This window comes from Pagrus pagrus, assembly GCF_965226575.1.
Source record: "Pagrus pagrus genome assembly, chromosome: 19".
NCBI classification, from domain to species: Eukaryota; Metazoa; Chordata; class Actinopteri; order Spariformes; family Sparidae; genus Pagrus; species Pagrus pagrus.
The window spans coordinates 10,090,213-10,117,601 of record NC_140203.1 but is presented as its reverse complement, the minus strand read 5'-3'; the positions used below and the strand labels follow the sequence as shown (position 1 = coordinate 10,117,601).

The 27,389-nt window shown below is 42.3% G+C and overlaps 1 protein-coding gene across 4 annotated transcripts in view; it reads left to right on the top strand.

Annotated features, from left to right (window-relative positions):
- znf462 (zinc finger protein 462) overlaps positions 1-27,389 on the top strand; it is a 55,714-nt gene that overhangs the window by 19,411 nt on the left and 8,914 nt on the right. For all 4 annotated transcript variants that reach the window (XM_084383962.1, XM_084383961.1, XM_084383963.1 and 1 more), the window contains exons 2-10: positions 5,894-6,153; positions 7,013-12,222; positions 12,758-12,892; positions 16,026-16,444; positions 18,584-18,702; positions 21,080-21,277; positions 24,571-24,826; positions 24,946-25,085; positions 26,734-26,957. In XM_084383962.1, the coding sequence (XP_084240088.1) occupies positions 5,934-6,153; positions 7,013-12,222; positions 12,758-12,892; positions 16,026-16,444; positions 18,584-18,702; positions 21,080-21,277; positions 24,571-24,826; positions 24,946-25,085; positions 26,734-26,957 (6,921 nt within the window). In that variant the 5' untranslated portion in view covers positions 5,894-5,933. The remainder of the gene's footprint in view (positions 1-5,893; positions 6,154-7,012; positions 12,223-12,757; positions 12,893-16,025; positions 16,445-18,583; positions 18,703-21,079; positions 21,278-24,570; positions 24,827-24,945; positions 25,086-26,733; positions 26,958-27,389) is intronic.

Below are 27,389 nucleotides of genomic sequence, written 5' to 3'. Positions count from 1 at the left end.
TTTTCAATCAATGGCTCATTAATTATTGAGGGTGTGCAGGTTGACAAGATGCACGTCATGATGAATTAACTGCAGCCAGGGATGCTCGACGTGTAACAATATAACAACACACGAGTGGGTTTTTCCTCTCCCTGTCGGCATGAGATGGTAGCACTAACCAACAGTTAAGGACAAAACCTCTGTACTCCTAATCAGCTTAATGCTGGCTTATTCAAAGGCCCTCTTTCAGACAGAGCAGCTGCTGTCAGCCAGTTTGAGTAGAGGGTGTGACTGCTGGCAGAGCTCGCCGATGCAGAGAGACCGGTTGGTGATTAACAAATGTCAGTAGACTTTGGAATCTGGGGAGCCCAGTCTGATGGCTTTGTCCTCTGTTGCTTCCCACTGAAGGTCTTCCAGGTGGCTCTGTCATGCTCCCTCGCTGCCTCCCTTCCTCCCTCCCACCCTTCCCCTCCAGGGCCCTTCGCCGCTCTCCCCTCCTGCTTCCCTCTGCCCTTTTTTCCCCGTCTTCTCCTCGGGGCTGAGGGTTTGCAGAGCTCTGAGATAAAGAAGTTCAGACATGCCTCACATTTTTAGACCCCCCTTGTGGAACGTAGCTGGCAGCTTCTCCACGAAAGTGTTGGTGCATGCCGCTCGCGCTGACCTACTCCCCGTCTTTCTTTGGAACTGGGATTGGAAGCGTTTCTCTGGAAATCTCCCGATGTGTGAGAGATAATGTCCCTGAGAAATGAGAGGACGAGGCAAAGTCAGCCTAGCAAGAGCGTGAGATGTTTTCTGCTGAGCTGTGTGGGCAGAGGGCTTGGGCACAGCTCTGTACATCTGGCAGATAGATTTCTGTCAGCAGCTCTCCAGTGTCAGGGCTGCCTGCCTTTGAGGAAGAGGATCAGATCTGCGGGTCCATGTTGTGTGCTGGCTGAAACACCTAAGCGCACATAGTCTGCTCCTAAAATGGCTGCCCTTGAAGCTCGGCTCAGAGGAGGATCTGAGCAGCTCAGTCGCTGCCTGTTAGAGCCCCAGCTGACGAGATGAAAGCAGTTACACAATCTCACCCATTAACTTGGTGTGGCGCAGGGACTGACTGGCTGAAAAGACACAGCCAACTCTAAGGCAGATGGTGGTTGTGTAGGAGGCTTTTTTTTTTTTTTTCTTTCCTCCCCGGGCATTCCTCTCCCCTTCTCTCCGAAAGGATTCTCTTGATATCCATGTCAAGGAACCTGGCATTAGGAGGCAACTTTGTTCAAAACAGCAGTGAACTGCCAAGAGAGCAGGGTGGGGCCCCTTGGTGAGGCTGTAACCTGACCCTGGACAACAATGGATCCCCTGGTTGCTCAGGGACATACTGGCAGCTTGGCCGGCTCACATGGAGCTCTCCACTGGACGGCCAGTTGGGTGTAGGAAGCAGGGCGGGATTCCCAACTGTCTCTGGCTCCATCTCACTTAAAAAAAATTATAATAATTCAGTATCCAGATCATTTGGATTGAATCTGATCGTGGCACTAAAGCTATATTTCTGTAATATATCTGTCAAAATCAAAGCTGACTTTGTAACACAATACCCAATTCCTGTTTTTTTTCCCAGTAGTACATCGTTTCTTTCATTGATTTGTTTCTCGTGAAAATAAATAACACTGGAACTGTGAAATGTTTTGTTGTACAAAAATAGACAGAGAACATTTTTCTGAGAATGAAAGAAATGGCTGAAACTTGAATATTTGAGGCTACTTTGCAAATATCAAAGTCTGTTTTTAAGTTGGTACACTTGAGTAGTAAGCCTTTTCCTGTTAAAAAACAACTGCTCCAAGATACTCTGACTTGTGTGGGCGCAGTTATAATGAAATATCCGGATTTCTCCTCTCTTGAGCCTTCCTACTATCCAGCCAAAACTGGAGATATTTAAAAAGCACTGCCCCAGTTTAGCTTTACACTAGAACTGGGACTGAACCGATTCAAAAACGGGCCAGGGTGCCAATACTTTTACTCGCTGGAATCACTGATCCACATGCCGATCCAGATTCTTCAGTCTGATGTTGTTGTGAATTATAAAAATGTAATGATGGCCATTTTAATGCCATAACCAAGATCCTACAGCCATTAAACACTTCTACTAAGATATCCAGTAGTCCCTATGTGAATGGAAGTAACGTCGTACTCCCCGTAACCCAACATGAGATAGTCTTAAACTGAATGAGCTCGGACCAGTTGGCGAACTCAACATGTCCTTAGTTTGGAGATATTTTAGTCTCAAAGCAAGCGAAAGCAAGACAGGAACTTGTATCGTGTTATGTAGATATCCAAATTAAGGTATCAGAAAAAGTGGATCGGTGCATCTCCACCTCAATCTTCAAGCAGAACCAGAGATATCGTCCTTTTATTGGACCGTAATGTGGCCAATGTCATCGTGCTGTCCTTACATGAATTACATCATCTCTCTCTCCCCATGTTGCCAATTACTTTACTGTATATTGTCGAGCTGTACAACAAAGGCAAAAATACTTCAGAAAACATGTTACGTACAAAACAAAATCAATAACTTTGTAAGTACACAAAAATATACAAGTCTTTTGATCTGGTCGCTTTTAACGGTTACAAACAGAACTGACGTGTGTGTGCGTCTGTGTACACACCCTCGTGTGTGCATACTCTCCCTGTGTAAACCTCATTGTTTTTTTAGTGTTGTATTAGATCTATACTGAAATGCCGTCGTAGAAGGTGTAACTGTGTGTAGATTCAGACAATACTGCTCTTAATCTTGCCTGGTGGTTTGAGGATGTAATCGTCCTGAGATATTGAAACATCATGACGAACCAGTGTTTGTGCCACAGTCTGTGAAATGGTCTCCTACTATAAGGCTGTTGGCCTTCATGGATCTATGAAGATCAATCAACAGACCGAGTGAATCCCACAACGCAGCCATACCATTACAGATCCTCTGTGTCAGTTGTGTCTTTGTGAATGGGCCGTGGATATGAGCACTTTGGATATGAATGGGAGCCTTGTTATATATAAATATCAGCTTTGTTAAAACCCACATGTGCGGCTCTTGTACAAACTGGGTCAGAGAGGTGCTGATTCAGTTCCTGTTAAGCATATATTTGTTGACTTTCTTCAAACTAAGTAACAATATGTTGTGCAGTTTGTTCGTATGTAACATGCAGATTTTTATACCTGACCGTTCGATCTCTGTGAGTCTTTTAAACCTGACGTATACTCATTGGTCGTATTAGCAGGTCAGATCAAAGAAATGTTGCCTGTAAAAGTATTTTTAACAAACACTAACTAGATGTACAGACAGTTGCTTTTGAACAAAGATTAGCCTATAAACACAGTTTCTGTAGATTAGATTGTTAACTTTTATATAAATTGACATTATGATTAATTGATAATATTCTAGGTTGATTTATTTGAGATGGCCTTGTTGCCTGGAATGTGATTTAAATTGTATTCCTGTATTCCTATTATTGGGTGCACCTAGACTGTATGCTGGTGCACCTAAATGAAAGATTTCGACTCACCAGTGCAACCAGTGTAAAAAAAAAATGAGTCTAGAGCCCTGTTAAAGTATAATTAGTAGTCGTCAGGTGTCACAATTTCAATTATCACAATCAAAAGCAGGATCAGCGATTCTCCCAGAATCTTTTTTTTCTCTTCACCCTCACCTAGAGGTGCAATGATTAATTGATAAGTTGTCAACTATTCATTTGTTTAATCTGTTTATTTATTTTTTTTAAAGAAAAAAAGTCAAAATTCTCCCATTTTCTGACATTTTATAGAACAAACAACTATTCTATTAATCAGGAAAATGATCAACAGATTAATCAACACAAAAAATAATTAGTTAGTTAGTTGCAGCCCGAGCCAAAAACCACAAGTCAGTTATATCACACTTTTTTACTTGAAGCCTATTTTTTTTAAAGAAGATTTTTAAAATATAAATGACACTTGGGAGTAAAACTCTGATCTGTTGATCTTTAGAAATCAAGACTTGATAGTCTAACAATGGCATTGCCGGCGGTGCTGAAAAAAATGTTTAAATGGAGAATTTAATCAAATCGTGACCTTCAAATTGAGTGATGGATCTGCAGGATCGTGACCCTCGTAGTCATACAACAGTAATATGATTCACCTTCGTTACTGCATCTCCAATGCAACGTGTTTGATTTTTTTCCCCTCAAAGAAAACAGCTCACAGAAATGAGAAACTTTCTGTGTCTTTTGTTTGATTTACTTCTTCTTGTGTTCAAAAGAAAGTGTGAAAAGCTCATATTGATCGGGTTTTGATTTAAGAGTCAAGGTTGTAAACTGTGCCCCATGTTATTATACGGTTTCTGAGACAAAACGTCAGTTGATTAGACAGCCATGATGAAAGAGCTGTGAAATGATGGCCACATCATCCACATCCATTTTTCTGGCCAAGTCCAAACTGCAAAGCAGCACAAAGACATAAAGCCTTCATCTCTCAGCTGATTCATTCAATCTTATTTCAGAGCGCTTGATACAATCTGATGGAATAGTCTGCTCTAAATACTGAGCTGTGGAGCTGCTCTCCAGCTGTTGCTTATCCCAAGGTAATAAAAATGGGACAAATCAGCCCATAATCCCTCCTCAGTCCCTCCATTGTTCTTGGAATGATGCTATGCTAAAAAATGGGACCTTCTTAGTATTCGGAGTAACATCAGCATCTGCTGAATTCTCCGCTTTGTTATGTTTCGTCAGGCTTTGTATCAGACCTCTATCAGCTTCAGGCGCTTTGGTGATTGAAAATATTCTAATTTTTCCATGACTTTGTGACTTGTTATTCATGTGGTTTTGTCTTCATCATGAGACAATACACATTTGTTGCAGGGCATAAATGAACAAATGTGCCTTCTGTATTTAATTTTTGAGAATAAGGCTTTTTTAATTTTTGTTTAATTTTTTGTGGTTTGTTTATATTTTAGTGTCATATTTCAGTCGTACTTTTAGACTCGTGCTTGTGTGTCTCATCTCATGACTATCACGTGTTATACAACATCAAAGCAATTTTAAAATTAATCATTGGAAAACTTGTTTATTTTCAGGTTCATAATTTATTTTGGGTTCCTACAAGATTAGGTTTATATGCTTTGATTTCCAAAAAAAACACATCAGTTTTCTCATACGATCCAGCAGCACTGTATTCCCCATCGGTCTGAGATGCTCTGTTTTAGCTCCTGTCTCTTTAAGGCCTCTCTTCCGATTACCCAGTCCGCTCTGATTGGTCAGCTGACACACGCCTGAGCTCACTCTAGTGTCTCCGGTCGGCTCTGTCAACTTTCTCCGTGAATATAGGCAAAAATCATACAAATGTGCGACTGTGATGTGATATAATGTGATGTCAAGACGTCATGGAGTTAAAGGCGGGACTACTGACGAGGCGTTTCAGGAGCAGTGTTTTCTGTAGGAGAGAGGAGCTCATCAGACTTTTTAAATTTCAAGACCTTTTAAATGCACAAGAACCTGTGTAACATACTGAAGGAAAAGAAAAAAGCATAATAGGTGTCCTTTAATGCTGGCAGTAATAATATATAAAGATACAAAAACAGTACATATTCTTTGTGAATGCACCTTGAAGAGGCTCCATAACACTTGAGCAAATACCCATGAACATTTGAAAGCATTACACCTTTTGCTGGCCATTGTCTTACTTGTTGGAAATGTGTGTCATCTCCTGCACTTGATGATTCCTTGTTCACAGCAGGAATTGCCATTGTTAATCATGCTTGATCATCACAAAGCTTAATTTTATGGAAAGGACTTGTTCACTACACTGAATATGAAACTTTACAGGAAATTAGTCCTTAACATGACATGTATTCTAGCTTGTACTCTTTGGAAAAATGAGTCCTCCTGACTTTTCTTTCTCTCTCTTTTCTCTGTAGGTTTCCCTGATTTTCCAGGGAGTGCTCCCTCTTTTTAGTGATGGAGGTATTGCAGTGTGATGGCTGTGACTTCCGTGCCGAGTCATATGACGACTTGAAGACCCACATTCAGGAAGTGCACACTGTTTTCCTGCAGCCTGCAGATGCAGATGAGTCTGACTCTCTGAAAGACGGGGATGAAGATGAGGAGGAAGAGGAGGACTGCCAGGATAAGGATGAGAGGGATGACAAGGATTACACGCCTCCTAAAGCTGGAACGAGTAGGCCCAACCACATTAATTCAGATGTTACAGTTAATTTGTTGAGGATTAGGATACACTTATTTTTTCTGTTTCAAAGAACTCTTTATAGTAGGATGATTGTTTGTTTTATTAAGGAGCGTAAAAATTTATTGCACTGTTGCTGGTTTTATTGAGAATCTAAATCTGGGCTGTTCAAAGTGGGGCCCGTGGGCCAAATTTGGCCCAACATAAGGTACAGTTCGGCCTGCTGGAAGTTTTATTTTTGTAAGGTAAACTGCTCTTTAAATATGGAATCCTTATTTTACACAGTAAAGTGTGTTTACAGGTTTTAGGATATACTGCTGCATCTATGGAAAAAAAAGTAGTATGAACCCTTTTTCTGGCTGCATGTAATCTGAAAAATTGCCTTCAGTGTTCACTCAGCAGCAAAGTTGTGGGTAATGTAGGCAGTCCACTGGTCTAACATTGCACTCCTCTATCACTGTTGGACTCATTATGGACAATTTAAAAACAAATTATCAAAATCAATACAGCCGAACCAGATGTATCGCCTTTTTTATGCCCTGCTGCCTACATTACCCACAATGCATCTTAGCCACTGAGTGACATCACTGGAAGCAATTCATGAGATTACATGCAGCTTTCTTCAGAGCCAAAAAAGGATTTATACTACTACTCCTGTAAACACACTTTAATGTGTAACATTGCTTCAATAGGCGCTTGATTTTGGTACTTGCCCACAATTTAATTTTAGTTTTGACCCTCCTAGAGAAAAAGTTTGGACACTACTTGACTAAATAATGGCAGGAAAATGTTATTGTGATTGACAATTTTTCCCCAGACATCTCACACACTCTCTCTTCTTCTTCTTTTTTAGGCCCCAACTCTACTGAAAGTTCCACCCCAGCAACACAAAAGCAGACCGCCGAAACCCATCTGCCGTTTTACCAGTGCAAGTTCTGTGTCCGTTACTTCAGATCGAAATCATTCTTAAGAAACCACACCAAAAAAGTGCATAACGTTGTAGAGGAAGATTCGGATGCAAGTATCTCCTCACAGACAGCTAAGCAGCCCAGCTACACTGTTATAATGCACAATGACCATTCAAAAGTGTATTCCTGTCAGTATTGCACATACAAGTCTCCACGCAAAGCAAGGATAATTAAACATCAGCTTATGTATCATAACAAAGTTCCCTCAGAGAGCACTGGAGATCCTTCCACCGAGACCGGAGAGGAATCTGACTCGGCCAGCGGACTCATGAAGGGAACATTTGCCTGTGAATGGTGCGACTATCAGACTGACCAGAAGGACAGCTGGACCAATCACGTGGTGAAAGAACACAGCGACAAGGTCAAGATAGTTTCCGGCATTGCAGAGCTGGAAGGAGAGGCAAGTGCAAGCTCGCCCAAACCAGATTCTCCCTCCGCTTCCCGAAGCCCAACTAGATCAAAGATCAGTCTCACTGGGAAGGAAGATTCAGGAGCAAAACCAGCAGAAAACACATTGGAGGATACAATCCCAGAGCTCTCATCCTTCCAATATGCACAGATAAGTGCCGTAACACCCAATAGCACAGGCTCCTCCATATTGTCCAAGAGGTTTGCTTCATCCGATGTCTCCAACAGTGTCACAGAGATGGATGCCAACTTACTCAACGAGGAAGACTCTAGGAGCAGCTTAGAGGATGATGATGAAGAGGAGCTGGGTGATATAGATGATCCCAGCTACACTGGGACGCTGTCAGCAGATGCAAAGCAGCTTTTAACCGACGACGATAATAAATTACTGGAGACTAAAGGAATACCGTTTAGGAAGTACATGAACCGATTTCAATGCCCCTTCTGCTCCTTCCTCACCATGCACAGGCGGAGCATCTCCCGCCACATCGAAAACATCCACCTCTCTGGTAAAACCACCGTGTATAAATGTGATGAATGCCCGTTTATTTGCACCAGCCCTCTCAAACTAGGCACGCACAAAAAGAGCCACAGCTCCTCAGATTTAGATACCATGGACCTAACAAGTGACAGCCCGGATCCTCCGAATGATGCTGCAGAGCCAGTCAATGGGGGTAATGTCAGCTCCAAAGTCAATGGAAAAAAGATAACCAGCACATCCAACGACCAGCAGAACCCTCACCGCTGCACGCTCTGCAGCTTCTCCACCACCACTCTGAAAGGTCTGAGGGTGCACCAGCAGCATAAGCATTCCTACTGTGATGACCTAGATCCAACTGTCTTTGAAAGCCAGCTGACTGACCAGCAGGACTCTGAAGTGGACGCTTCTCCGATCTTTCTACAAAAAACCCAGACCTCCATTTTAGGACTTGCCACCAAAAAGTCCTTAGTTACAGGGAAAAGAGCCAGGAAGTCCATTAATGACTTGCCTTTGGATTTATCCTCAGTTAAGAAGAGAACTAGAATTGATGAAATTGCCAGTAACCTTCAAAGTAAGATAAGCCAAAGCCAGCAGGACATGATCATAAACCTAGATGACATGGATGAGGAAGACGCAGGAGAAAATCATGCAGGTGCTGATAAAGAGGATAGAGAACATGATAATAAGAACCCTGTCTTCGCTTATAACAGCCAGCAGCTTCATGCAAGAGAGTCAGTGATCCCTCACGAGGGAGGCAGGATAGGGAAAAGAAAAAGCAACCCTAAGTCAAAACCTCGAAACATCCCGATATCCTTGACTCTCTCAGACGATAGTGAGAACATCTCTGCTGATCCCAGCGACAGCACCAGCCAAGAGAATGCTGATTATTCAGAAGAACCAGGAACGGCACGTTTCTACTGTAAACACTGTGATTACCACAACAAGTCAGCTCGTAGCGTCAGCACACATTACCAGAGGATGCACCCTTACATCAAGTTCAGCTTTAAGTACATCCTGGACCCCGAGGACCAGAGCGCGGTCTTCCGCTGCTTAGAGTGCTACATCGAATACACCAATTACAACGATCTTCACCAACACTACATGGATCACCACCCTGAAGCGAGCAACGTGCTCAACTTCAACCAACCAAACCTGGTATACATGTGCCGCTTCTGTTCGTACACGAGCCCCAACGTCAGGAGCCTAATGCCCCATTACCAAAGAATGCATCCTGAGGTGAAAATCAACAATGCTATGATCTTCTCCAGCTATGTCGTGGAGCAGTCCCAAAAGACGGGTGAATCACAAACCCTGAGGGAAATATTGAACTCTGGTCCCAAAAATTTTAACTCAGCCACCTCGACCCCGAGGTCCTCCTCGAGTCCAGTGCCGAAAACTGTCTCCAAGACCCCTGAAGCCAGCGCTGAACCAGAGCCTCTCAAAGAATCTGTGGGTAGTAATGTTGTCGTCTATGATTGCGATGTGTGTTCTTTTGCTAGCCCCAACATGCACTCTGTTTTGGTCCACTATCAGAAGAAACACCCAGAGCAAAAGGCATCTTATTTCCGTATCCAGAAAAACATGAAGGTGGTGTCAGTGGATCAATCACCCTCTGTCGCAAACTCTTCTTATAATCTAAGTGTGGCTACGCCTCCGAAACAACAGAGCGCAGCACTATATGGATCTGATGAAGAAATGTACTACTGTAAACACTGCGTGTACAGCAACAGGTCTGTTGTTGGCGTGTTGGTCCATTACCAGAAGAGACATCCAGAAGTAAAAGTAACAGCAAAATATATCAAACACGGCGCCCCCACCCCTGGTTTGATGAAATTGATGGATGAATTGCAAATTGCGGCTCCAAAACAGTTTTTGAAGCAATTTCAAAACAACGGACACGATGGATCCAACAACTCAAGCCCTAAACCAGGAAGTGGTGAGAAAGGTGAGGACGAGCTCTTCTTTTGTCAGCACTGTGATTACGGCAACCGGACTGTTAAAGGAGTGCTCATCCATTACCAGAAGAAGCACAGGGAAACCAAGGCCAACGCTGACCTCGTACGTCGTCACACTGCTGTTGTCCGGAGTCAGCGCGAGCGTGCTCAGATGGTTCAGTCGAGTAGTGTCTCCTCTGCCATGATCCCGGCTCCTCCAGAACCTGAAAACTCTACGTCCTTGCGTTCCCTTAAGTGCAGACACTGTTCCTACACATCCCCTTATGTCTATGCCCTGAAGAAGCACCTGAAGAAAGTGCACCCCACTGTGAAAGCCACAGCCATGACCATTTTACACTGGGCTTACCAAGATGGCATTCTGGAGGCTGGCTACCACTGTGAGTGGTGCATTTACTCCCATGCTGAACCCCAAGGCCTGCTGCTCCATTACCAAAGACGGCATCCTGAGCACAACGTCGACTACACATACATGGCCAGCAAGCTGTGGGCTGGTCCGGAGACCACCCAACAAGGGGGCAATATAGAAACCAAGCATTACAAATGCAGAGACTGTGCTTTTGAGGCCTGTACAATATGGGACATCACCAGTCACTATCAGGCAGTGCACCCATGGGCCATCAAAGGGGATGAATCTGTGCTTTTGGATATAATCAAAGGAAATGGCTCGGTTGAAAAGATCCAGCAGCAGGTTGTCAAAGAACACTTGTCTTTCAGTTCTGTAGAAGATGACGGCGCACTGATCATCGCCACCCCGCCTCAAGAAAGCAACCCCCACCCTTCCCATCCACGTCTTTCCATCTCTAACAATCCTTATCAGTGTACTGTATGTCTGTCCGAGTACAACAGCCTCCACGGCCTCCTCACTCACTACGGGAAGAAGCACCCGGGCATGAAAGTAAAAGCTGCAGATTTTGCACAGGAGGCAGACATCAACCCCAGTTCTGTGTATAAATGTCGTCACTGTCCGTATGTCAACTCCCGCATCCACGGCGTCCTGACTCACTATCAGAAAAGACACCCGCTAGTGAAAGTCACTGCAGAAGACTTTGCAGATGACATAGAGCAAATCGCTGACTTAAATGAAGGAGATGACAAGTGCAAAACTCAAAGGCAGGGCTACGGTGCGTACAGATGCAAAATGTGCCCGTACACACATGGGACACTGGAGAAACTTAAAATCCATTATGAGAAATATCACAATCAGTCGGCCTCGGATATGTTCGCTGCCTCTGTGACACCTTTCTCTCCTGGTAGGGATACAGAGCCAGTAGCTGAATGCAGTGCTAGTAATTTATCAAGTGCAGCAAAAGTCCAGGAGGTCAGTGAATTGGATCTTGCCCTCTCCCAGTTACCCATCAATAAGACAAGCAAACATGCTATATTCAAGTGTCAGCTCTGCAAATACTTCTGCTCCACCAGGAAAGGCATCGCTCGCCACTACCGCATCAAGCACAACAACGTCCGTGCTCAGCCAGAAGGCAAAAACAACGTCTTCAAATGTGCTCTGTGTGCGTATACAAACCCTATACGCAAAGGCCTGGCAGCACACTACCAGAAGCGGCATGATATCGATGCCTATTACACACACTGTCTGGCTGCTTCCAAGACTATGACCGAAAAGCCTACCAAAGTGGTGGCATCCCCGCCGCCAGAAGCGGAAAATTCAGAGATGAGTGAAGACTTGCGTTTGGCTGTGGAGAGACGACGGTGCTCTCTTTGCGCATTCCAGGCCTTCAGCAGGAAGAGCATTGTCTCACACTACATTAAACGCCACCCAGGTGTCTTCCCCAAGAAGCAGCATGCCAGCAAGCTTGGTCGCTACTTTACTGTTATCTATGCCAAAGAACCCGAGAAGATTCCTTGCAGCGAGGTGGTAGAGGAAGACAAGGAGATCCTGGAGGTTCCACTCGAGCCCGAGCAGGACGCAGATATTGAATGGCTGCCATTCAAGTGTCTAAAATGCTTCCGGTTGTCCTTCAGCACAGGCGAGCTGCTCTCTATGCACTACAACGACCACCACAGCAATGACTTGAAGAGGGACTTTTTGGTAGCGCCCGGTCCCGGGGATGAAGACTCTGAGTTGTACCAGTGTTCTCACTGTGAGCTCAAGTTCCTGGCTCTCCCAATCCTGGCTAAACATCTGTTGAACCACAACGAGGAGTTTCAGAAGAGGGCCATGAGGCAGGAGAGGAGGAGGCAGCTGCTCAGCAAACAGAAGGCCGCAGAATTACCGGAGAATAAACTTGAGAAGGTGAGCTAAGATACAAGTCCTTCGTTTTTCATTAATATCTGAGAGCATACTCTCAATCTACTGATGCTGTAGTCACAAAGTGCCACTGTCTATCATATTTAAGTCTTTTGACAGCTCATAGAGACATACTGTATCACTAAGTGTATTGTTAATTGATCATAACATGACAATCATTGCAGTTGTACCCAAAGTAGTCCTATCCTGCCAAAATGTAATTAAAGAGATAATTATATATACCAAATTGGCCCTTTAATGTCACCAGGAACATATAACCATGCATGATAGTGAGATTTGATAATTAGTTTCATAATAAGTTCATTAAAATACCATTGCTCTAATTGGAGAACAGTAACAATCTTTAACTTCATAGACAGAAAAGAAATATTAGTATCCTCTGACTGTGGCAAATACATCATCTGTTTCAGATAGATTCATAGGAGTCAATAGCTCTAGATATATAACACTGTTGTTATATCTTGTCAAGTTGTCAAACAACTAAACCTTTGCCTTTTTGTCCTTCTCTTTCTGTGAACAGGAAAGCCTTGTAAATAAAGCTCCCATAGGATTCAGGTGTAACTTCTGCGTAGAGGTGCACCCCACCATCCGAGCCATCTGCAACCACCTTAGGAAGCACGTCCAGTATGGAGAGGTCAAGGAAGGACACGTCAAGGTAAAATGAGTTGGATTTATTTTACATGTCTTCAGACCTATTGTAGTATTTAGTTTATTCAACTGGGAATTTGTTATATCACATTTAAAATGCTTTCATATCGACTATGTCAATGTTAAACATATTTATTTAAAATGAGACTAAATTGATTCATGTTAATTAAACCCGGGTTCCTAAAAAGTTGGGAAAGAGTAAATTAAAATACAACACAACACAGTTTTCTTTTTTAATACGGCAATTGTTGTTTAGTAGTTTGTAACTTTCTTTCCAAGTTAGATGAGAAGATCGAAACTCACTTACATATACGTCCAGTTAATATAAAGCCGCAGCCAGTAGCTGAATTGGCTTAGCTTAGCAAAAAGACTAGTGCTTGACCAAAGTATCAAGGCCGATATCGGTTTATCATAAATATATTGGTATTGGCTTAGATGTTGTCCAATATACACTGATACAAAGAGTTGTTGTTGTTATGTTTTACAGAACATAATGCAGAAAGAGATGCTTGTTTTAATGTATAAGGTTAACATTCCCGGTATTGTTATGTAGATATCAGATTGGCGTCAACCCCATCGAGTATCAGTCGGGTTCAAATAAAGACTAAAAACTGGGAAAAAAATTGTAAAGTTTAAAGGTGTTTTTCCACAATTTCCCCAAAATGTCACACTATTCCTTTAACAAATAGTGCAGCTACAACAGCTCGACTTCAGGGATTAAGCAAAAGTGATAACAACATTATAGATTTTTTATTTTTTTTAAACAACACTTAAAAGACCCACTTTGTCCGTCCCCTGTGTTTCTGTCTTGTAATCTAACTCTCATCCTCCTCGCTCCACACTGATCTGTTTTACTGAACTGGGGTTCTGCTTCCCATTCTGTTTATTACTGACGGAGGCTTCTGGGTAGACAGTCTGTCAGCTTCCCCCAGAGAAAACAAGCAACGCCGTCCCACTGCAGTGGAGGGGGAGGAGGGTGAGTGGAGGACAGAGTGGTGAGCCATAACTTTTAGGGCAGCGGCGGGTAACCATTCGAACATTAGTATTCCACTGAGGCTGCCAGTGAGGGGAACAGGCCTGAGGATCCAACGCCTCACCCAAACGGAGGCCTGGTTCTTCCGTCAGACACTCAGTCTGTCTTTTATGTATTTAAGATGAGATGGTTTGAGGCCACGGGGAGTGATTCACTTTGGCAGCTGAGGTCTACTAAAATAAAGGGAGTACTTCTGGGGCGACTTTGACTTGGTATCTTGAGTATGTGGGATAAGATGTTAACTTGTGTAGCTAATGGCACTTAGGTTGCAAGCAGTCATGGGCTACAACACAATGACCGTATTGATGATACAACAGTTGGAATGAACTGTATGTTTTACACATCGCAGAGTGTTGCTTTTTATAGTAACGTGGACACAGTTGCTGCGATGGTTTTTAATACAGTTGGATGAAGCACAGGCTGACAGTTCAGCCAGGGCAGACTGGATGGCAAGGTTGGGTCTGTGGATGCCACATCTTATTTATGGCTGCATGAAGTGCAGGGTCAGGTCCTTCCACAGAAAGAATGAGCTTCCTCGGGGCAGTAAAGAAGTCATGGTGATTGTCCGTCCACTTGTGACGACTGCAGAAACCAGCCTGCAGACGGAGGGGAGAAGAAGAAATACACGGAGGAGTTTTGCTTTGCAGTTGGCAGAATACAAAACAAAACTGTGTGACTTTGTTTTAGCTCTTTATCTGTTGTTTCTTTTCGGGGTGATTTAGCATCAGCAGCAGTTCATAATGAAACAGCTCTGGTAGCAGCAGACAAAGAATATTAAACACTCAGAATAGATGCTTGTGGCCTGGTATAAAGATAGGAGTGGGCGATTGATTTTGTTAAGACGGATTTTTATTGCATTACAGTTAAAAGATGTAAGAGAGTTGGAGACGATATGTAGGAAAGCTCCTGGGGAGATTCGAGGGAGTCGGACTCAAATTTTCCTGTCACATTCCATTTGGATATTGCAATTAACTCAATATCAAGCAAGAGTGGTGTGTCAGTAAATACCGGCAGACAGCAGAGTTTCAGGTCAGGAGTGGAGTTGGCCTAAGGATACTGTTAAAGCTTGTCTCTACTGGACTTCTTGGACCAGAAACATTTTAATTTTGCCCCTCATGCAGGCTCATGTTTTGGCTGTTTCTGACAAATAGTTCAAGATAATAGAAAAGCTTTCTGGTCAATGATATACCCACATGCTGATCTTTAAATATTCAGTACTCAGGCATAATGTAATCAGCTTCAGGTACAGAGGGTGAGTGAGAGAGCTGTGACTTGATCTGATATAGATAGAAGCAGTGGTGTGAGACAGATATTTAAAACTGGTCCTTGTGTGCTGTGAGGGTTTCCTGATCTTGGAAAAAAGGGTTAGAGTTTCAAGACTCGAAGTGATTCCCGTATTGAGCAGCTATTTCTGTCATCTGGTAGCCGGTATCGACAATGGACCATTCAAATAAATTGTCACCCTTTGTGTTTGTCAGACTTTGTCAAAAAGGACCCAGACGGGCAGGTTGAAAAACTAAATGCAAGCTTTATTAAAATAAAGTTGTGATCCAAAGTCCAAAATCTGAAGGCCAGGCAGCAGAAAGGCAGGCGGAGTAAAGTCCAGAAAAATAAAGAGTCATAGAAAATCTTGTTTTTAATTGTTGTATTTACTCCACTACATTTATTAGATAACTTAAGTTACTAGTTACTTTGCGGATTACATCATCAGAGCTTTTTGAAATTAATTTATTTTATCGGCAGTTGAATTAAAAGGCAAATCTTACTGATATTTCTTTTCTCTAGTCTTCATTTGCATATGTTTGGTATTGAGGTAATGCAAAAGTAATGGAAAGTAATCAAGTTGCATTAGTTTAATATTAAAGTAATGTAACTACTCGGATTAGGTTGCTGACTACTGATTAGTCAACAGGTAATTAGTAACTGTAACTCTCTCCCCACCTTGTCTGCTATATAAAACAAGAAATAACCAAAACCAAAACCCAAACCCTGACAATCTTTTTCTTTTTGCTGCAGTGTTGTGCGCCCGCATCAGGAAAAGGCTTTGACAGACAAAATCACCAGGCACAGAAAGGTTAATCAACATCTTCTCCTCTTTGTTTTGCAGCAGGAAGTCAGCGAGGTCCCCCTGACGCTGCCTTCAGAGAGCCTTACTAACGGCGACCTTCAGGAGGATGAAGCGGCTGAAGCAGACGACCTCGAGAGACCCGCGGCTACAATGATAGGTCCGGCCTTGGTTTCCACAGCCTCTGATGATGTTAAGGCGGAGGCGCTGGAGCCAGAAGCGGATGCTATCGAGGGAAGGGCGGCGGCCCTCGTGGCTGCGGCGAGGGCCGTGGTGTCAGAGGACCAACTGAAGCAGCGGTTAACAGCAGGGGGTCACCCGTGTGCCCAGTGTGATCGAGTCTTCATGTCCATGCAGGGACTGAGGTCCCATGAGAGGAGCCACTCAGCCATGGCGCTGTTCAGCAGAGAGGACAAATACAGCTGCCAGTACTGCCAGTTCGTCTCACCCTTCAGACACAAGTAAGTATGGAGGATACAGCAGTGTCCCCTCTCTATCAGATAATACTTAATAAACTTCGTCCAAGATAGAAACATGTCTTCCATAATCTTATTTTTTAACAAACTGTCCAGTTCCTTTAAAGGAACAGTTCACCCTATAATCAAAAATGCACATTTTTAGTGCTATTCATCCATCAGACTGCTCTGGAGTGAGTAGCCGAGTTTCAGAGGTATCAACCGTCTGCCTTTTCTGGTATATAATGGAACCTGATGGCACCAAATAATACATTTGAAGAAGTCAAGAGCAATGTGTCTTCCCAGAAATCATGACCCAGTTACGCAAGATAATCCACAGACCTTGTTGTGAGCAGTTGCATGCAGGAACTATTTTCTTTCTACCAAACCACAGCCGCCAAAAGTACCAACACACAGAAGAAACTCGTGATAGTGCGGGGTGCAAACGTTCACGGTGTCCTCCTCAGCTGTGCTGTAATGTTAGTTAGCCAGCCTCTCATGCATGAGTAGATGCACTGCGGGGTGATACAGAAAGAAAATACATGAAACTGCTCACAACAAGGATTACCACAAAGTACCACAAACCAATCTACTTCCATTATATTAGGGAGAAGGCAGACGTGTCTATCGTCTCACCAAAACATTGTAGGTGGATAAATAACACTGCAGGTAAGAGGAAAAATGCATGTTTTTGATTTTGGGTTGAACTGTCCCTTTGAAATTAAAAGAAAATCCCCTGTTACTGGTAGTATCAGCAAGTGTGGTTTAATACTACAACAGACACTCACTCAGCAGCTGAAGAAGAACAGAAGAGCAACTGGTGGATCTTTTTACAATACAGCCGAACAAAGTGACCTTGTTTTTATAAAAGAAGTAACTGATATAATCTCCGTTCACAGCGTCAGTTGCCTTTTTGGCTGCTCCTTTTTGTTCCGTTACTCCCCTTCGATCAAAACTGATCTGGTGACAATTTAATTCGCATTATCATAAACGGTAGTCCACCATGATGACAACCAAATTTGCGTTTCCTGTGTCTGCTTCACAATAAAATCCATGTCATGGTTTTGACAGGTGAGTGCTTTTATTTTGAAGCAGCGTCAGTAGGAAATGTTTGGCTTGCATTAGCAGTGACTCAACACATGACCTGTGAATCCCTCGTGTGTGAAGGTGATTTGAATACAGTTGCGGGAATGGCGGACCGCGCCACAAACAATGGAAACTTCTTGATGAAACAGGATATGATCTTGTTATAATCTTAAAGATTATAACTTTCAAGGCTAATCTCTGTTTCTGACAGCTTTTCTTACACTTCTTGAAGTGTAAGAAAAAAGTTTATTTGCCATTAATGAAAAGCTACGCATCAATAATGTCATTTGTCTCAGTGACAGATCAGTACACCCCCTCCCTTACAGTATGTAGCTTCTATACCTTACCAGTCTTACACCAGCTGTTCTGCAAATCTACTGGATGTTAAAGTCATTTTGTACACAGCACAATTTTACACCTTGCTCTGTTTACCCTACCAGAAGCCCTTTGAATCCTCAATCTTCTCCTAAGATTTCCTGCCTCCTAGGAGAGTAAGACAAACATTACAGCGAGACAGACATTTTGGTAGTGTGATTTGTTTTATCCATCACAGAGACACGGAGCGAGGGGGAGAGGGAGAGAGTCCTCATCTCCTCTGAGCTCCCAGGTGTAATCCCTCTGTACTGTATGTGCCCTGACCCAGAAAGAAGCCGCATTCCCATGCCACCTAGGAGGCTGGCATTAAAAACACAGCCACCGTCCCCACAGGCACTCACGCACTCATTCCCGCCAGGGGATTGTGGGTAGATGAGTTCACCCCACGGCTCCTCTTTCTGTAGTCATTGGAAATGTGCGACGGCTGTTGTTTGTGAGGTAAACAGAATCGAGTGCTTTAGATGCTGCTGAAAAACCCCGCTGTTGAAATCATCAGAGGGGATGCTGTAGAGTAGATCTCTCTCTATTTCTTCCCTCCGCTCTGTTCTTGTCACTTTCCCTCTTTATCTGCCATCCTTTTGTCCTCAATTCATCTGTTTTTTTTGTACATCTTTTATCCTCTTATCTCATATCCACCCTCCTTGTTTTTTCTATCTTTTTTAATATGTTCTGTCTCATCGCCAGTCTGGACAGACATGTGCAGTCTCACCACGGACACCACAAGCCCTTCAAGTGCAAACTCTGCCCCTTTAAATCTGCCTATGTGAGTCGCTTGAAGAGCCACCTGCATAAGGCACACACAGGTAAAAACACACACTCACACACACACACACACACACAGACACACATTAAATCACATCTTACAGCAGTATCCACGACTAACAATGTGTTCCTGGGCCAGGATAGCAGCCTCCTGATTATCATCTTCCACATAACGACACTGGGCTTGACTTAGCTGACCCAGCACAATGCAACCTGTGGATCAGCTGTAGGACCAGCGTTGCTATTCACTGTGTATTTACCTAATTATGCATCCAAAACAACCATTTTGGGATTAAAATTTTAGCACAAATAGCTTAAAACCCTCAGCATGCCACGAAGGCGTTGTTTTTTAAGCGAGCCAGATGGCAGAGAAAGGCCCAGACATTCAAGCAAATGCAACCTGAGCGATCAATACATAGACAGAGCAGAAGAAAGAATCAGACTGGCAAACGAGAAAGACCAATTTTCAAAAGGCGTTGAGTGCTCTCAACTGTCTGATTGTAGAGAACGAGAACCAGCTCTAAGAGTCAACAAATGTTAGCGAGCATTAATACAAACCACTTTTAAGTATTGAGTGATTTTGCACATTTTGTGAACACTGTGAGCTTTAAATGTCATCATTGTGACTCAGTTCCTTACTTTATGTGTCCTTGCTTCAACTCTAACAAGATAAAGATACTTCGGATTGATCGCCTCATGACGAACAGGTTCCTGCTAGAAACATTTCAAACAGGACATTGTTTCCTTGTTTAACTGCTTCTCGGGAAAAATATGTAACACTCAGCGCAGATTTGATTTTAACGGCGCCACTCCTCAGGATTTCATCAGGTTGTTTACAGGAATCAGAAAATCAGAAGTACTTTATTGATCGCCAAGGGGAAATTGGTACTTTACTGTTACTACAGTTCCTTCTAGAAAAGAAAGATCACAGTATAGAGAGATATGAATAAGGAAGACAATACGAAATAAGTAAAAATAAAATAGTTGGCAGTAGTTAGCAGTATAAATGAATGCTCCATAAACGCTACAAACAACAGTAATTTATTGCACATGATGTGGGAAACACTGTTAAGCAAATGTATACAACAAGTAGTTCAGACCAAGCGATCTGATTGGTCAACTAGAAATTTTGTACGTGACCAAATCAGCATGACAGCACACCGAGCGCATGCTGACGTTGCTACTATCTTACAGTTACATGATTATAGGCAGTGTTGTGCTTATGTGTGTAGTTTTTATTCATCTTGGGAATAAAACACTAACATTAGCTGAGGTTGACTAGGAATCGTTACTAAGGGTCTGCCTACTTGCTGGAGTGGCGAACGAGAGGTTTGGAAGATTACTTAAAAATGTAAATGTATTGCCTGTTAAAAAATGTGGTCAGGAGCCTAATCCAAGTATTACAGTCTCTTTACATGTAATCCGTTACTCCCCAAGCCTGTGGACAAGGCTACATTACACAGGAGTCTACTGACGTAACTGATGGTTTTCCAGTTATTAGTCAGACCCCATCTATTTTCAGGGAAACTGAGATTTAGACTAAACTGAGATCTATTTTGAGAGATAATTGCCTCACAATATGAATACATTTAAAAACATCTTTTACTTTGTTGGTAATCATTGTGTAATCACAATATTACACTCGCGGGTGAGCTTCACTCTCATTATTGGCACTTCAGTGATGCTTAAGGACGTCGGCGCTTAAAGCACACCCTCTCGTGTGATATTGCTTAAATATTCAACACCTACAGGAAGCAAGATGCTATAAACCCCCCCGTGGGTACATTATACCTCTGCCAAAGTGTTTGCCAACACACTGTAGCAAAACCAGATTCAGTATAGCCCCATAAATGGCTCACCAACCAGCACAAAGCATTTATTTTAATGTGGAGATGCTGAAATCAGACCTCATTGGCTGACTTCGGCAGTCTGATCCATTCAGGTGCCATTTTCATTGAAAAACAACAAGAAACAGTGAGACTAGCTAATGAGCTACATGCTAATTATGCCTGCCCTCCAGACTCTCCTCGTTTTTGTAGAATAAATACAACATCAACTTTGTGACTTCCTCATTGCCGACAAGAAAAAGTGTATATTGAGGAACTGGAATCCAACTTAATATGTAAGATCATGTTTATGCGCGACACCTCAAGTCTTTTCTATTTGAATTTTAATGGACCTTTAATAAACGTCGCAGCTGAACATCTTTTCTATCAGATTTATGCTAATTATTCCAAGGGGAGCACTAAGTGAGCACAAGATGACATATTCCAGATTGCCTCAGAGGGGAATCGCTTTGTTTGGATGTGTTTATCATCGCTGTGTTTTTATGTAAAGAATCTTCTTCTTCTTCCACAGATCCTCGTCTAATACAGCCTTTAATACAAGTTGTTGACTGATGTGGTTCTTGATTTCCAGGTGAGCAGCACACGTACAAGTGCTTGTCGTGCCCCTTCTCCTCCATGACCATCAGCCAGCTGAAGGAGCACTCTCTGAGAGACCACGGTGAAGCGCTAACCCTCCCAAAACTCCGGGCTGCGACCCAGGCTGCTCACGCCGCCCTCAGGCCCTCCCGGCTGGCCGGTAACACAGAGCAGACTCCCTTGGCCCCAGATGGTAATAATGTCATTTTAATAAAGATACATAAGATCACATGATAAGCTCGTCGAGACAGATTTGGAAAGTCTCAATCGAACATTAAAGCAGAATCTACTCTGGTACATTTTCTTAAGGAAAAAAAGGCCCAATGCAGGTTTTAGTAATCTATCTATTATGTTTGTATTTTCAGACTAAAACCAACAATTATTTTCATTAGTGATTTATTTTATTGATATCATTAAGATAATCTTTCTTTAGTCGGTCTATAAAATATGAGAAAATTGTGACAAATGCTCATTTTAATGTTTCCAGAGCCGAGCAGATGTACTCGTATATCTTTTTTAATTGGACCAACTGTCCAAATCCCAAAGAAATTCACTTAACTATCATTATAAGACAATGGAACGCATCAAATCCTCACATTAAAAAAACATAAAACCATCTAATGTTCTGCCTTTCTGCTAGAAAAATGACAATTATTCTGAAAAATCCATTATCAAAATCACTGTCAATTTTCCTGTAATTAACTAATACATTAATCAGATCAGCTCTAGCAAATATATCATTCTTTTTTCTCATGAAAACAAAAAAAGTAGCATAATAAATGTTATAGAATAATACTTAATGATCGCTTTCACACATTAAGGTATTTAGCCATACAAACAGGTCTCTAATGTGTGTCTGACACGGCTTTTGCAGAAAAAACACAAAAGAAAACCCACATTAAAATCCTCAAAATGACACCCACTGCTTCTCCCACATTCCAGGATACATGAATAAATCTAGGATATATAGCAGGCCTGCCTCCTAAAATCTGCAGTAGTCAAGGGTGATGATCGGCTCCAGCTCCGGTCAGCTGACACCAGGGTGGACGTGCTAATTTAGTTAATGGAGGCTGAACTTGCCAATTGAGCCAACCAATGGTCTGTTTGAAACAGAAACCACTGTGTAAACCAGGGGGTGGATCTTTGTTGGCTTCGTTATCAGGATATATTTATGTATGGTGTATGAGTTTGACTGAGAGACTGAAGTAAAAGATAATGAAAAGTTACCGCTGTTACATGTCAGTGGCTTCCATGTCAGTACACGAGCCTGGCCAGCTGCCTGGACGCTACTGTGCTTGAGCAACTCTCAATAAAAGAAGTGAGATATCTCACTCCTTAGCAACTTTTATCGTTAGCTCCGGGGAAAAACGATGTGTCTAAGCAAGAATTTTTATTGATTAAGACCTTTTAAAATACGTTTTAATGTCTTCTGGATGTTGTCTGACACAGGTATCTGCACACAGATCCATCTAGTGTATATAGCATGTATTTTATTCTGTTCTACTTTATCTATTTATTGGAGTATATTTTTATTTTACCCTGTTTTATTTGTCTATCTTATCTTATCTTATCTTATCGTCTCGAGTTAAACATCTATTATTAGTGGGTCTACTCGCTTTAAAAACCTGCATATTCACACTATTTTTGGTGTAAAGGTGGTGCTGGTGTCGAAACCTTCACACACATCATTCTACAGTGTGAAGCTCAAACATTCATCTGTAGGAACAAGAAGAAAAACACATTTTTGACTGGAGGGGGAGCTATTTCATTTGCATTTTAGACTTCAAAGGCAACATTTCGGCTAAAAAAAAATACATTTTCTTGTGGGTCTTTTCATCCAGGGTGGTTTTATAACATGAACATATGGAAAATCAACAGTTAGTGTCATCAAGTCTGTGCCATCGTCTTTGAGGAAGGGTTGTGTGCCTGGATTGAATAAATTATATGAGAATTTAGGAGTTTGACTGTTGCGTTCGACAGTCTCGGCTACAGAACATTTTCTACCAAAGAGGCGCCTTCACTGTAGGTACAGTAGGTGCAGCAGCTCGCTCCTTGATGTGCTGCCGTGTCGTAGGTGTTTCAGTGGCTGTGCAGCCGCAGCTCTAGCTCGCAGACTGTTCTTGGCAGCAGCTGTCACCTTGCTGCTGGAGCTGTGGAATCTTCCCTGGAGCTGAAGCAGGGCAGCATTCCTCAATGCACCAACCACCACTGTCAGCTGTGCCTTAGCAAGACAAGTGAAGCATTGAGAAAGAGCAGAGCTGACATATTGAATGTCTCTCTGCTGTGCCAAACGAGCTACCTTCAGATGAATGTCTAAAATTCTGATGTTCGCGGCGGAACAGAGGGTTTGTTCTTGAAAGATTAACACTTGATCGGCCGTGATGTTTACTCTGATTTATTGGGAAATGGTTTAAATGTATAGCTGCAGCTTTGAAGCAGTTACACCTGCACAAATCTACGGATATCACACCTCGGAGCTCCAACCACATCCTCACTTATTTACGCTGCTTTAAAGTCATTCTTGAGATATTTCGAGGCGTTCTCCTCCCATCTCCTCCACCTCTCATTTATGCCATGTAATAGACAGTTTTTGACCGCTAATCCATTCAAGAAGACGCGTCGCCATCTTATGACAGCATTTGCTCTCCGTCTGATATCTCATCTCCATACATCTCAACAATGCAGAGAGGATATTAAAAGCATGAATCAACTGTGGCATTGTTTGATTCGTATGAATTCCTCTGCCTCCTCTGCAAAAGTGAGAAATTGGATCTCAAGCATTTTATAAAGTTAAAGTTTAAAAGTTTTCTTTTTTCCTTCTTTCTTCCATGCTTTCTCGTACTGCGAGTGCTGAATGAAGCATTTTTCACATGGATAGATATTCTATTAGTGTCACTGTGGTTTATTTATTGATGTGTTGGAGGCTCAAAGTAGGACGAGAAGATGAGCTTGCTCACTGATATTATAGGCTCTTGAGAAAGGGAATGAGGAGGGAAAGAGGTAGGGGACAAATGATGACAGTCACTGTTAAACATAGAGGGGGGGTGGTGGTAGTCTTGTCTCTTTTCAAGAGAAAAGGATCGACTGCTGTGTGCCGATTGCCTTTCATTAAATATTCTTTATGTTTACAGCATATATGCACTTTTTTTAACTCATCAGGCATCTCCTAAAGAGAATAGTTGAGGCACTTGGAGAGGATAAATAAAGTAGGTTATACTCCCTCCTGCTGTGCAAAGATTTGCATTGGAATAACATAAGTCTTAGATGTAGTGACTCTGGGTTGAAAGCTGGTCCAGATCCTCTTGAAACTAGTAGAAAAGATACAAAGATAATGTGTTCTCATTATATCCTCCATAAAATCCATCATTTTCTCAAGAATACATGTGTACAGAGACAGTTTACTTGAGTAAAAGTACCAATACAACAATGTAAAAATACTTTGCTGCAAAATCTGAGGTTTTTCTCGATTTCTTTGCCCCTCTTTAGACCCATCGTACCTGGAGCCAGCGGACGTTCGTCAGCAACTTAGTCATTACCAGCTGGCCTCCCGCAGTCAAATGTCTTCCAGCTCAACACCTGGTGGCTCAACAGTGGCTGACAATCGACCAGACGGCGTCCTCACTTGCGAGTTCTGCGAGTTCAGCTCTGGGTACATGCAGAGCCTGCGTCGGCACTACAGGGACCGCCACGGTGGCAAGAAGCTCTTCAAGTGCAAAGACTGTTCCTTTTTCACCTGCTACAAGTAAGGAGCGACAGAGAGAAAGAGGAAAATGTTGTATATGTATGATAGATGCTGTTTATGTGAGTATAGATGGATCAACAGTTCAATGATCCATCTGTCTGTGTGTGAATCCACCTCAGGAATACCTTCACCATGCACGTGGACGCCGGTCACAACAACAACATACCTGACGACCTACCTAAAGATCTGCGCTGCCCTCTCTGCCTCTATCACACCAAACACAAGAGCAATATGATTGACCACATTGTCCTGCACAGAGGTAGGGAAACTTTACTTCTAAAGGAACAGTTCAACTTTTGCTTTTCTGATCAAATGTATTAGTGTAAATATTGGATTTTATTAGGCAGTGATGGTGCTTTGCAGCCATGTTAGCATCACTTCCTGTAGTTCTTTTCACCAAGAGGGAGCTACTGTTGCTTTAAGAGTCAATTTATTAATTAAGAGTTGGAGTCACTCAGCTGCTCACTCGAACTTTCCTCTAAAATCACAATTTGTCATTTTCACACCTTGATTTTTGTGCAGATTAAATAAACGAGATATGACATGTGAATTGGCAGGGTTGGATAGTAACAGGTAACCGATGGTATTAGTAGCCTAGATTACATTTCCAGTAGTGTACTTAGAATGGCACAGTACAGTACAAACCTCCACAAAGGCCCAACAGTCCCCTTTAATTCAATCAAGCCTAATTCAACATCCAGACTTTTGTTAGGATCTTCATCATCATTGTTGTCACTCATAGATACCAACCACTGAAATGATTCTTTTTCATCAAGATTCATGAGAAATGAATGAAAATGTCAAAAAAAAACAACGCTATCATGCAATGTTAAAGAAAGTCAGAAAAAATTCCTGGATTCGTCCCTATATCCAGATCCACACCAGAACTGGAGGTAGTCTTTTCTGACCTGAGACACATCCTCCAACCAAGTTTTGTGGAAATCCATTCAGTAGTTTTTGGGTAATGTCCTCGGCGAAGGTAACTAGATTATAGTCACATTGTCAAGGATAACATGATAACATTTGTGATAAAGTCTTTAAAGTATAACACTTCGATAAAACCTTGTTTTCATGGTAACCAAAACTCTTATTAACTCTTGAAAAGCACTTCTGATATACAGAGCTAGCAGCAACAAGAATAAGCACAGTGCACCTGTAGTTTGTGTAGTACTGTTTTAGGATAAACACATTTTATTTGCACTGAAACAATTTTGGGTTGTTTAGAGAGAAAAAGAGAAAATATATGTATATATTATATACCCTGTTAGTTGGTGAGCTGTAGAGGTGCAGACTTTTTTACATTCTTTACAGAGCCAGGCTAGACCCTGTTTTCAGTCTTTATGCTAAGCTAAGCTAACTGCCTTCTGGCTCACATTTACCACACAGACACGAGAGATGCATCAATCTTCTCATCAACTCGCATTTTAGTTTATTTCTCAAAATGTCAAACTTAACTGACATGCTATCACTGTCAAATGGAAACCTCATAACTCGAGTTATGAACATGTTTTGTGACAAACCGAGCTCCTGAGACCTTTGACCTGCACCCTGTATTACATGATCAGAAATGTAAACATAATTTAAAAAATTAAACAAAAGTCATATTAAATGTGTACAAGCAGAGTTATTTCTTTATTGAATAATTAAGATGTTGCTTACAGTGTAATCCAAAACATGAACAGAGAGAAGGAACTGATGTGATAAGTCGATCGCACTTTAGTCGGCGTTTGGGTAGTTTTTATACGAGACTATCACGAGTTATGTCGAGGAAGTGTTTGTGTTGAAAGTGAGAAGCTACAAAACTATGATTACCTTTTACTGTTGACAAATATCATGTTATATTTCGCCTACGCCTTTCCTCTCCTCAACCTAATAATCCTCTCACCTCTCTCCTCTTCCTCCTCCAGAGGAGCGCGTGGGTCCGCTCGAGGTCAGCCGCTCCAAGCTGTCGCGACACCTTCAGGGCCTCGTGTTCCGATGCCACAAATGCACGTTCACATGCTCCAGCGACCAGGCCTTGCAGCTGCACCTGCAGAAGCACGCTGAGATCAAACCCTACCAGTGCCAGCTCTGTTATTATGACAGCAGTCGGCGGAGCCAGCTGGAGGAGCATCTCCGCCTTGAGCACAAGGTCAGTAAAAATCCACGTGTGATGCACATAAAGTTGGGAGTAAAACTACATTTAAATTGACAGACATCATGTAAAAGTAGCAAGAGTCTGGCCATGGCTGGCCCTCATTTGGCAGATGAGATTGTAAGTCTCATTTAAAGTGGTTTATTATTAGAACAGTTCATAATGAACTTGCTTTAATGGCTGTAACATGAGGTGTTTACAGCTTATGCACTCTATAATTTCAAACTGTTCAATTAATTCTACTATATGGCTTTATGGCAGGTAATCATAAGGCCAGTCTATATTACAGCAATATCAAGTCGCTATGCCAACAACTCCTAAATCAAACTTGTCCTCAGTAATCAGTGGCTGAATTGCAAAAAAAGAAAAAAATCAAATATCCTGTAATGATTTGAATCCCAGATACCTGAAGCTTTAAAAAGAGCTGAT